A 12,794-nucleotide genomic window follows, 5' to 3' on the forward strand; every position below is an offset into this window, starting at 1 on the left:
AACCCATTGCTCACAGCCACAGACTCAACATCATCTCCTACGCCAACGACACCCAACTCATCCTCTCCCTCAACAAAGTCACAGACCCTACTAGAGTGAACTTGCAAAATGCCATGACAACATCGCGGACTGGATGAAAGCCAACTGCATCAAACTCACCTCCGACAAAACTGAGGTCCTCTTCTTCGGAAAACCCCCTCACTGTGGGACGACTCCTGGTGGCCATTCCCCCTTGGACCACCACCCACCCCCACCACCCATGCCTGCAATGTCAGCATCATCCTTGACTGCGAACTCTCCATGAGACGACAGGTCAACTCTGTTGCCTCCTCCTGCTTCAACACCCTCAGATTTCTCTGCAACCCAACCGACACCAGAAGAACCGTCACACAGGCCCTCATCGCCAGTCGACTTGACTACTGGAAGGCCCACAACGCCGGAACCACCCCCCTCCTCAAGTGCCTCCAAACAATGCAGAATGCAGCAGAAAAATCATCCTGGACATACGCAGACATCCCACATCACTTCTCACCCCGTAGCTTGCACTGGCTCCCTGTCAAGAAGAGATGCCACCTCAAGCTGCTCTTGCACTCCTACAAAGCCTTCCACAACACGGGACCAGAATACCTGAACACCTCTCACCTCGCTGCTAAAGCCTGGAAAAACCTGCCCATCAACCACCAAACCTCCACCTTCCTTGCTGAATTCAGGAGTGGCCTCAAGGCCTGGATGTTCAAGTAGCCCCACCACGCATCGCTCTGGAGCCCTACAAATATTGATTGATTGATTGAAGATAATATCAGGTGCCCCTATATAATTGCAGTTCTGTAAATCGCAAGGGTGGAGTCTAAATTACGCTCATACAGGGGCTTCAGGGGCCTGCATTACGCCCCTGGTTGTTCTTCACTTCCAAAGTCGGCAATTCTGGCTGTTACACCACATAGGAGGAGAATAGTCAAAGTAATATGCTAGAGTTTAGCAAATCTGTTTGTCTTTAAGAATTACAAAAAAAAGAACAGATTAGCTCCACATTCCTATTAAAATTAAAACAATATTTTTTTCATATTTGATTGCAAATTAAAAAATATATTGGTGTATTTATTTGATCTATACTCATTTCTGTATTTTCTGAGTATTGGTTTAAAGTTCAAATCGTAGAAATTGCTCATGCAGGTCTACCAGCTTCCAGTAATGACTCAAGAGGGCTCCCAGATTCCAGCAGTTAATTTATCGGGGTCCACTCAGAAGTTAAAAGGTTAAGAACCGGGCTTGACAGCTTTCCTGCATGTCCTTTTCATCATTGCATTCTTAGCATCTCACCGTCCTTGTGTGGGCGCGGCGTGTTTCGGGCCATACATTTACGGGCGTTAGGGCTTCTATTTTTGGAGCTGACAATAGTGGAGCAGGTGCTGCGGTCTGTACAGGAGCGGCGCTGGCGGTCCTTGGGGGCGGGAGAGTTTAAAAAGTAGGCAGGGAGGGACGCGGCTCCATGGAAACAGAGAGCAGTGCCGAGGGGACCGGGAATGCAGCCGCGGCCGGGGAGCCGGGAGGTGAGGGAACCGAACAGCATAGAAGTACCGGTTGCGTATACCAGGGGAGAGACATAGGTCATGGCGACGAGTGTAGCTTTTGGGCTCAGGAGCTAGACTTTGGATGAAGGGACATAGCATAGAGTATAAAAGAGGTGTGGAACTGCCAGGAACCTGATTGCAAGAAGAGGGATTTGTGGTCCTGCCTGACATCGGCTGTTGTGATATAATAAGACGTTTTAGGTTGTAATTATAGCGTGTGTTGCGGGACTCGGTATAGAATTATTGAGGGGCATATTTACAAGTGATTTTATCTCCGCTTTTTTGGCTTAAAAAGCCAAGAAAGCGGAGATAAAAATATCGCCCTATTTACAAGAGGGTGCTAACATGCATAATCGCATGTTGGCTCCCTTTTGCACTATGCCTACCTTTGCATCTCTAATGAGATGCAAAGTGGGTGTTCCTGACATACACTACATGTCAGGACATCAATAGCGCAGCTTCGCGCTATCAGCAAGGATGCCCTAGCATTTTAGCAGACGTTCATTTTTGGAGAAAACTGCTGTTTTCTCCAAAAACTAACGTCTGCTAAATTCTTGACTTAGCCACCCCTAACATAGGGGGTGGATTCTGCTGATAAGACCCTGTGGTTTGTATCAGCAAGTTTATCGCCCTTTTGCAGAAACATCGCGATGTACCCTACAAAAGGGAAATAAGCTTGCTATCTCTCGAATTTTTATCGCCCTGGAGTAACGCGTTGTTAATTACGCGCTACCAGGGCGATAAAAAAACAGAGATAGCCTGCGATAATCTAATTATCTCTAAGCATGGCCAGCGATCATTATCGCTGGCCATTGCTATTGTGCCCCTGAGTTCGCAGAGAGGTGGTCGTCAAGCCACAGATGCATGGTTCAACAAGATGGATAATAAAGATGTAGTCAGAAGGGTGTGTGAGGGAAAACAATTAAGGGGATTTAGGGTGGGTATATGGGTCTGTAAGTGGGATTCGGAGGTTGACGAGGGTTACAAGAGAGATATAGGAGCTCGGAGACCTACCAAGAGATGTTGAGTTAGAGGAACGTATAGGATGAGATGATGGAGTCAGGAAGGAGGCATGATTCACTTATGCTTATTTAGGAGTGCTGTAATACAGTCGGGTGTGTTTAAATGACAACACAATGCAAAATAAATGCAAAGCGTTTCTGTCCATTTTAAGGTTAATAATGTTTTTTATGGATGGATGAAAAAGCGGATACATTTTGCTCATTGAAACAGGAACTTAAAACAACAATTCATGAACAGCTCAATTCAAAAGTATATTTGAGTTGTCTTAAAGTATTCATGATTAATAATTAAATCGGAGTTTCCCATGTTAAAACAACAATCCAACATTTTGTATAAAATCGTGCACAAGTTCCAGCTCCTGGCCATTTCTGAATCTGAAAACATGAACAAATGAATGTTTTGGTTTTTTTCTCTGAGAAACCTGGCACTACCAACTCAGTGAATGGATATTCATTGTGGCATGTGACCTGCCCCTTTCCCTCCCACCTCTTCCTTTACCTCCAAGCAACTTGATACTGGATTGGGAGTGCCTCAGGGCCAAAGCTGTCACCCAGGTGCTCGCATTGACAGTCTGAAAGAAATTCCCAGTACGAAGGGGCTACCTAACACTGGAAAGGGCTGCTCTTAAGTTGCCCGCAGTACAACACGGATGGAAAGGAAGGAATGTGTAACTAGCAGAGTTACTCGTTTTTACTTAACACCATCACTTGCTGATTCATCATCATAGCTTTATTCCCTCAATAAAGAGTTTTCTTTATCTCATCCCCAATAGCATCTCTCTTAGGCACCTCGATCTTTAAAGCCTACAATTTGCAGGAATATGGTAGGGATTTAAAACTCGGAGGTAGTCAAAATATGTCTGAGTTTTTATAACCTATTTTTTTCATTGAATATTGCAATACCCTTTAAGCAAGGCTTAGTTTCTCCACCGCCTTTTAAAATGTAGGAGTGATTTGCCAAATCTTTTTGTCTGACTTGAGGGTTGTTTACTCCTGTGGGACACGTGACCACTTTCAGTCCAATATGCCCCTTTCTTGTGGATTTCAAGCATCATTTTCATGAGGAAGTCTACCACTCAGCTATTTCAGGAATTGTATGCATAGGAGAGCGGTAGTCTCAGGGCACTCTCAATGAATATCAGAGTGGTTGACTCAGAGGAGACTCTATTATTTTTTAACCTGCTATTGCTGCCCTTGCAGGTAGTTTGCTTAACTCTTAGTCAGAAGAAAAATATTCAACAGCATCTACGCCATCATTCTAGTTTCTAATCTCCTCCTGGCTAATACACAGACCTGGCTCGTTGACGTACCAGTTGCCACCTTTTTTGACTTTCAGTTGAAATGCAATAATTTGTGTTTCCACCCTGGAAGGAGGCGCTGGACACCTGGCCATGGCTCATTTAAGCACAAATGTGTTAAAGTGCTCTGCCAGCGTAACTACCTTTCTCATAGTTTACTATATTCCACACAAACTTCTAGCAGCAGAAGTGTCCAACAAAGACCTGTTAGGGCTGGGTCCTTGCCAGATGTTGGCATAAATACACTGTATTTAAATTACTTTGTATGTAAAATCATCTTATGTGGTTAAGTAAAATCTACCATGGATCTGGCATTTGTGGACTTCTGTAGAAGATCTTTGTATTATAAGCTTTTCTAACTGAACTCAATGACTTAACTCAGTCCTTACTATGAATATCCAGCTTATCATAGCACCTTAGGGACCTCCGTATGTCTATCTATCTATCTATCTATCTATCTATCTATCTATCTTATATATATATATATATATATATATATATATATATATATATATATATATATATATGTGTGTGTGTGTGGAGACAGATAGATAGATACTCCTCCTCACATGCTCATAGGGGGAGTACGAATTTGGACAGCCTTGGCTTCACACAGGCTGTAGAGCAAGCAACATTTGAAGCAGGCCAAACCTTTGATGTATTATTCCTGTTTAACATAAATATAAAAACCCTGGACCATCTGCTGCTCTCATGGTTGGCCCATTCTGTTTGATGTGATCGATGTTTTCCATCATTGGACCTTTGAAAATGTCTTGCTAGCTGTTCAACAATGTGCCATGTCACGATCCCACAAAAAAGTTCATTATCTGGTGCCCTGGACCCTTTTAATTATTACATTAGTGGCAGTGGACATATTTGTTGCACATCCAATGCACAATTAATCAATGTAAATATATTACACTGTATGTAAATAGGCAAGAGAAAAGAACAAGTAACATCTGTTGTTCAGAACAACATTTAACACATTGTTACAACCTGGTGTATATGGCAGCATTATCACAAAAGGCTAACTGCTAACAGACACGAGAAAAAATATCAGAGCACACTAGCAACCAGTCAAACAAGTTGCAATTAAAACAAGTTACTCTGTAGTGGTTGGAAGTTCTCTCTGATTTAATTGATCAAGAAACAAGTTAATAGGCAACATGTGTTTCGTCCTTGGGACTCTATCAAGACTTACAGTGTAATTGTAGCAAGGTGTAGATGGTAACCGCCGATTATACTTGATACAAGTTATACAAAACATTAAGACTAATAGAAGGAAGCTTGCACATAGGGGTTCATGGTAGATAAAGGAAGGATGCATATAGTGTAACTATCGCATGGGTGAGTTTAGCACGACAATTTGTACCAGTGACTCGTATTGTGATTGCATGCCTAAGTGCAGCAAGTAAGGGTCCATAAAGTGCTTTAATGACCTCTGACTGCACAGCCTACCACATTCAGCATCATGGTTACAAGTGGAAATTATGTAGGGTCAATCAGCATTTTTACAGAGCAAGCTCTTCAACACCGCTAAGCCATCTAAGCAAATGCTTCCCATCTTTGAAGATCACACCAGCCGGTGCCCTTACAACAGCAATGCAAACGTAATGCAGGAATTTCAAGCAAGAGTTGAATCACTCTGCTTCGGCAGTGTGTTGCTGGCCCTCACTTAACCCATCCCAAAATAAAATAATAAACATTTGACATCACTCCTCTAGCTACATGCCATTTTTTGTTAGACTTGTCTACATGCAGAACACACAAGTGTACCTTAATTCCAGCCAATTAGGCAGGGCTGCACATTCTGCACGAATTGATCATTTTCAGGACAAAATGTGTATATGCTCATGTCGACTGCATAGTGGTATACAATCTATACTCCATTGTGGTGAGTGATTTGAGTATGCTTTCTTTTTATTATTTGTTTTAGATTATGACTGCCTTGGCCCTTCTATATATGTTTGTTTTCGCTGTACATACTCACTGAAAGTGGCGCGCAGAGGTCTGCCCCGAGCGCCCGCATCTATTGATCGTGTTAAAGGGAACGTCAAAAATGAAACTAGTACTCCATATCACGTAGAGACACCGAAGCGTGTTGTATGGGTGTGTTTGATTGTTCAGCGTCGGGTAAATAAAATCAGGCTTGTATTGTAAAAGCCTTTGGGTCCTGATGAGAACTCCACAGCAAGTAGGAGTTCGGAACGCGTAGACCAATTTTTTGTGGAGCCATAAGAACGTTAAATACATAAATAAAGCTACAAATTGATGAAAAGTAGATAATACTATTGTTTAATTGGTTGCTATGGTTTTTGTAAAAAGACAAACCAGAAATGAATTGTAAATAAATATTCGGTGCTGTGAATGTAAGAGTGATGTGTGTGAATGTTTGACAAGGGTGAGTGATAGTTTGTATGGAATGATTTAGAATATGTGAGTTGATTCTTTTATCAAATGTAAGATTTTGTATTTGTGATCTAGATGCTAAAAATGAAAACTTGGTGAAATTTAATGAATTAATGTGTTGATAAATACAAATAAAACAAAGATTAATTCAGACTGAACTATGAGTCTTGGACCCATTTTGTGTTGAATTCCAAGATGGTGGTTTGAATATAGATGAATCTGAGGTAACAGTATTGGCAGTTGTTCAGTTTAATATTGGTCAGTGGCTTGGCCTTACTGTTGTGAGCCCAAACCCAGTGGTGTTATTTGTTGCAATATAGTAAGGGCAGTAGTGGGACACTGATGAGGGTCACAGAAAATGGCAGAGTGGCCTGGGGCATTGGAAGGGTTGTAAGCTAATTAAATACAGCATTAAAAATCCACAGGAGGTTACCCGTAAACCAAGTTGAGACCTGGGTAAATAGTGTTATAGCAAACAAGGACATCTCAATATGTAATATTCAAAGGCAATTATGTAAAACGTGCACCGGTATTGCAGAAAGAAAGAAACAAAGAGTCATAAATGATTTTAGGAAAAATGTATAGAGCGGTCTCTATTTTGAAGAAACGAATACAAATAAAGTATCAGCACTATTTACATTATATGTGGGTGTAACCCATGCAATCTTGTGCACTACATTATTTGTGCATAAAAGTTAATGGTGCAAGTGACAAGAAAAAGCGGTGCAAAAAGGATTGTACAATTACTTAAATGGTTGCTAAACATAAAAAATTATTCTGAAAATACAGAATCATCAACAAGTTGAAGAACAAAGAACAGCACTAGATGCGCTGAGTGGTCGACGGCGTTTCGACCAGTGGATAGTTCAGGTTATCTTCTGGACCCGGTTACAAAAAAAAGGAATTCTAAGGGATGGTACTTCAATATATGCACTTAAGGACTCGTGTGCAGGAGGATCCAGGCGGATGGGCGGAGGTGATCCACTACCGGTCTGGTGTGTAAGGGGAATTTCTTATACAGAAGCCGGTGTGTAGGTCCGGGCATCATGATCGCATATGGCACTGTTGTTACAGGCAGGGGTGAGGGTGGAGGGGTGGGCATAGTGTAGTAGTCAAACAAAGCCAGCGTCACGGTGAGGACGTTCAGGCTAGGTTGAAGTCTCAGTAATGGATGCAGGTAGCAACTCAATAGGATTGCGAGGATTCCCGCTGAATGAGAGAGACCTCTGGAACGTGACGTTGGGCCAACCCGGAGTAACACAGACCTGGTCTGAACATCTTCACTGTGATGCCGGCCTTGTTTGACTATGCCCCTCCCCCGCAACGAAAGTGCCATACGCGATCTGGGCACCTGAACCTGCTCGCCGGCTTCTGTACCAAAAATTCCCCTTGCACACCAAACTGGTAGTGCATCACCTCTGTCCATCCACCTAGTTCTTTCTGCCCACCAGACCTTGGGTGCATATATTGAAGTGCCATCCCTTGGAATTCCTTGTTCCTTAACAGCACTGACAAATTCTGTTGTACCCGTTCCTGAAGATGACCTGAACTAACCACCGGTCGAAACACCGTCGACCACTTAGCACAACCATTGGCATGCTTGGTACTTTAACTTGTTGATGATTCTGTGTTTTCATAATAATTTTTGAAGTTTAGCAACCATTTAAGTAATTGTACAATTCTTTTAACTCCACTTTAAAAAAAAAAGTTTCTTCGTTGTTTCCCTTGTCTCACTTGTCATTTGTGCCGTTCACGTTTATACACAAGCATGGTAGTGCAAAAGATTGTATGGGTTACTCACACATATAATGTAAATAGTGCTGATACTTTATTTTTATTCATTCTTTCAAAATAGAGACCACTCTATATATTTGTCTTAAAATCATTTATGTCTCCTGGTTTCTTTCTTTCTGCAATTACTGTGCACGTTTTACATGATTGCCTTTGAATATTACCTATTAAGACAACGTTGTTTGCTATAACAGCTAACTAAATACAGCATGAGTTTTTAGAGGGCACAAGGCAACCGGGACTGGCACCTAAACACAGTGTGTCTGCTTCTTTGAAGCAGTGTGGCAGAATAAGAGGGCACTAAGTTTCTCGAGGAGGCACTCACTGAAGCACCATAAGTTGCTACTAGGACAAAGTGGAGGGCAGTGGCGGCTGCTTCGGAACGGGGGTGGTGAGGCAAGCGGGGTGGAAATGAATGAAAAAAATAACAAGAAATAAACGTGACCTTTCCTTGGCCGCCGCCTCTCCTCCGTCTTCTTCAGGCCTGCTATAGCACAGGAAGTACTCAGGCTTCCGTGCTCTCCCACCTAATCACGACACTGCAGAAGCAGCGTTCTGATTGGTCTGTGCGTCCTGTTTGGACGCTCAGGCAGTGCCTGTGGAGGCTTGGCATGTTCTCCATGAGGCTGTACAACACAGCTCAATGGAGAACATGCCAATAAAAACTGTCATGTGCACTTAGAGGAGAGCAAACCACTCCTCACTCTGCCTGGGGTCACGGAGTTCAGCCCGGACCCCACCTAGCTCTGAGTGCTGGCACTAATGGAGGTACACCGGGGCATAGTGTGGGGCACAACGAGGAGGATAGTTGGGGGAGTGAATGACTGCTAAAACAAAGTGATGGCAGCATCTTGGCACAGGCTGCGGGTGGATATGAGAAATATAAGGGGGTGCAGAAGCACTGACCCACAATTAGGCACACACTATATCGCTATGAGTGATACTGTGAGAGGTGCTGTCCATTGTTTTGCCTTCCAAATTTGCTCCTTACTGAAACAAACTTCAATGTTGCTGAAGTCTTCCAAATCTTTTGGTGATAGGGGTAGTTGAAAGACATTGGGGCAGATTTGCAAAGCATTTTTACAATCATACACACCCATTCAGAGTTTGCAGTCACAAAAATGCTTTCTCTGGTGTACAAATCCAATTTTAGGACTCATGGGGCCAGATGTATCAAAGGGTTTTACCCATTCTGTGTCTATGGGAAAAAATGGAATTCCGACTCCATACTGATTAGATATTTGGAATTGGCAAGTTGTAGGTGTCCCTTCCAAATACTGATTCTGCATATGATATATCTTTGTTTACACTGAAAAGTTACCGACTTCTGAATTGAAGTGGTAATCCATTCGCAAAAGAGAAATGGTCCCCTTCTGACCCCTTTCCCTTTGTCTATGTTAAAAAAAAGTCAATTGAGGAGTAGGCAGTGATGAAAAGGACCACTACCAAGTCTGAAACAAGGTTTAAAAAAAGAAACTTAATTTTTTTCAAATAGAGGCCCGTCTCCTTTATGGAAAACGGTTGTATTTAAAAAATAATAATAATAATAATAATAATAATAATAATGTACTTTATTGAAAGGCAATCACTTAAATGGTCTGCTGACCCAGCAGGCTTCAATCTCTGTGATAGCATCGTGTCAGAGTGAGTCACGATTTGCGACGTACCATTAATCTTTGTGAGGTGGATTGGAGTATGACCTATTAGTACATATCTTAGTCTGACAAATTCTTTACTTGCTGCAAAAACACTGGTCTCAAATTGAGACCAGTTTTTTGCAGCCAATAAAAAGTGCATCTGTCCAACTGTACTCACTAACATGATTTTAGACACACAATAGAGAAGGCCCCTGACCTCAGTCAACACATGAAAACAAATCTTTGTGGTTTTCTGTGCTCCAATCAAACAAACATTCTTTCTTTGGAGAGCAGAACCTGAAACAATCCTCCGGTAGAGGCAATGGGGTTCTATAAGGATGGTATGTATCTTGACATAGCATGCAGAACAGGGCTGCAAGACAAGGCAGTGAAAAGCTTTATCTCTAAAAATATTTTACATTTTGGATCTAGATGCTTGGTGATTGCAAGCTGATCTACTGGCTGCACCCACAACAAAATTGCTTACCCAGAGAGGGGCTTCTGGGTACTTCTCACTCAGAAACTGACAAGGCTTGTGAGTAACAGGCTTGTGCTTTGGTTAGCTTCATTAGTTGGTCTTGATCATGTTATTCTGTTATGGAGGCTCAAGTGAACACGTTGCTGGTCTGAATGGTGGGATACCTCTTTTAGTGAGGGCAGCCAGTCAGCGTGCCTACAAACAAGACACTGGTGTGATTTTTGCACAGGAAGGGTGAATGCGCTTTGAATGAATGGAGGGTTGCCATATCCGACAGCACAATAGATAAAGATATTAAAGGGATAGATAATGAAGATTTCTAATCACACATTCATCCTGGTGCTAAGACAGAAGGCTCTTGGAGAAACAGATTCATAAAGAAACAGAATGTTTTTAGGGAGGCTGTGGTTCTGATATCTAGTGGAAGGCCACTCCAATCCTATGGGGCCAGGTAGGAGAATGCTCTACCTTCCATGGTTGCTTGGGGAATTGGAGAACTTGTAGGTGGGAAGAATTAGATCTGATATTTCTTGATGGAATGCAAGGGTGGATAAGCAACAGCTTTCTAATAGGAGTATGTCTGCATGTCTGTTAGTGAAGTAGGGAAACTGGAACTCTCATTGCGAAGCTAGATCGATCACATGCATGTTTGGCCGAGCACTGTGACTAGAGGGTGCTGGTGGCTCAGAAGTTTAAGAAGCCTATTGATAATCTAATACCAGTAGAATTTGAAAGGCCTTATGACGCTAGGTGGACCGTAGGTTGCAAATCCCATAAGGGACCAGGGACCATATGTATGAAACTTTGGTTTTTGCGATTCTCATGTAGCGATTTTTTGCAAATTGCTATTTGAGAATCGCAAAACGCTATGTATGCAGGATTTTGCGAATCCTACATATTCCTGAATTGCAAATTGCGATTCACAATTAAGGAATACCTCCCCATTCATTCCTATGTGCCTAGAGGCCCATAGGAATGAATAGGAAGACATTCTCAATTTGCGATTCTCAATTAGAGAATCACAAATTGAGAGTGCAATTTCAAGAATTACAGGGTGTCAAAAGGACACCCTGTTGCATCCCTGAAATGTGCATGTGTGCACATGTGGCTGCCACATGGCACGTTGAAAAATGCAAAAAAGTGCATTTTTCAAAGAAATCGCAAATTACCTTAAGGCCAAATTGCACTTTTTCTATGCTTCTTACATTGCATTTAAGGAATAGCAATTTGCTGGGGCTTTTAGGCTCATTAAGGTACGTCTCCTAAAGAGCCGATCTAAACACTGAATCAACATGTTGATGTTTCATCTGCATGTTCAATGCAAAACCAAGTCAAGTAATGTCTGATTTGACCATCAATCCATCTGCCTTTAAAAAGTAAGTTAGGGAATTATGGTTTCATATATGAGGGACTAAATATGATGTAAGATTGGGGCCATTGAGGCAGTCGTGGAAATAGAGTAAAGTGGTACATTTGTAGACCGTGATGCAAGAGAGTAGGGCAGATCAGGTTGTAACATCAAGAGAAAATGTATAGTTTCTGTCCGGGTGTCCTCATTGGTTCATAAATGATTGAGCTCAGCTGGATTATAGAGATAGCCACGGAAGATACATTTACGTACAATTAATTTAAATCCGATTTATTTTCCGCCTCTGCTGTGACCCTTATGGATCAAATCTGGTGATGATTGAAGCCTTTCCTCTGCTTGATGCCAGATAGCCTGCTCCAGGTCAGAGATAACGGAAAGAGTTATTTTATGCCTCTGAAATCAGGAACCTGATATTTTTATAATCACGCTATTCACTGTATTTTAATCGCATTTACTCTGCCTCTATTGCAACAATCTGTTGACACGCTGCTTGTGTATTGGGGGTGATATAATACTCACTTACACTCCAGAAGTCGGCGCTCGATGGTATAGCCTGCCCGCCTCGGTCCGACTCGGCAATTAGTGCCGTAGAGCGGAGGGCGGACAGGTAAGAGCCTGACTACTACCTCACTTCCGCTAGGTCAATCCGGTTAGCGGTCTAGTCGCCCACAAGGAGGGGCTACTTAGCCCTCTCGTCGCCCTGAGCGCGCAGCGGTCGCGCGCAGGGGAGCGCCTGAGACAAGCCAGAGAGAAGCCCGTCTGTGCCCGTCCGTGACAGGACGGGACCAGGGGCCATGGGCTCTGTCTCTAAGGATACGGATGCCACTATGCGCCACAGTATTAGGTATTCCTCCCAGGCACTTCAGGATTTACAGCCACTCCCTTGGGTAGGTTGTGCTGTGCGTTCATCATTATGTCCTGAAGGTCCTTTCTCTTGCTTTCACTGCTGCTTCCAGGCTACTTTAGATACTGGTAATACTAATATGGGAAATATGGTACCTATAAGACCTTGTTCTCCCATCTTTCCCTATATTCTCTCCCCTAGTCTTAACACTGAGGAGATTGTGCCTATGAACAGCTTAAAAAGCTTTCTTTTAAACATTCGTTCCCTTCCAAAGCACTATCTTGCTCTCTGGGATCTTGTTAATACAGTTAACCCAGATGTCTGTTTTCTTACAGAAACCTGGTTAAAGCCCCACACAGTCCCAGCTATCAAGTT

General features: G+C 42.7%; 1 protein-coding gene across 1 annotated transcript in view; it reads left to right on the forward strand.

Annotated features, from left to right (window-relative positions):
- The first annotated feature begins 1,502 nt into the window (after positions 1-1,502).
- CCDC150 (coiled-coil domain containing 150) overlaps positions 1,503-12,794 on the forward strand; it is a 306,895-nt gene continuing 295,603 nt past the window's right edge. Inside the window, exon 1 of the mRNA XM_078665390.1 lies at positions 1,503-1,550. Within this exon, the coding sequence (XP_078521516.1) occupies positions 1,524-1,550 (27 nt within the window). The 5' untranslated portion in view covers positions 1,503-1,523. The remainder of the gene's footprint in view (positions 1,551-12,794) is intronic.

This window comes from Lissotriton helveticus, chromosome 11 (genome assembly GCF_964261635.1).
Source record: "Lissotriton helveticus chromosome 11, aLisHel1.1, whole genome shotgun sequence".
Classification (NCBI taxonomy): domain Eukaryota; kingdom Metazoa; phylum Chordata; class Amphibia; order Caudata; family Salamandridae; genus Lissotriton; species Lissotriton helveticus.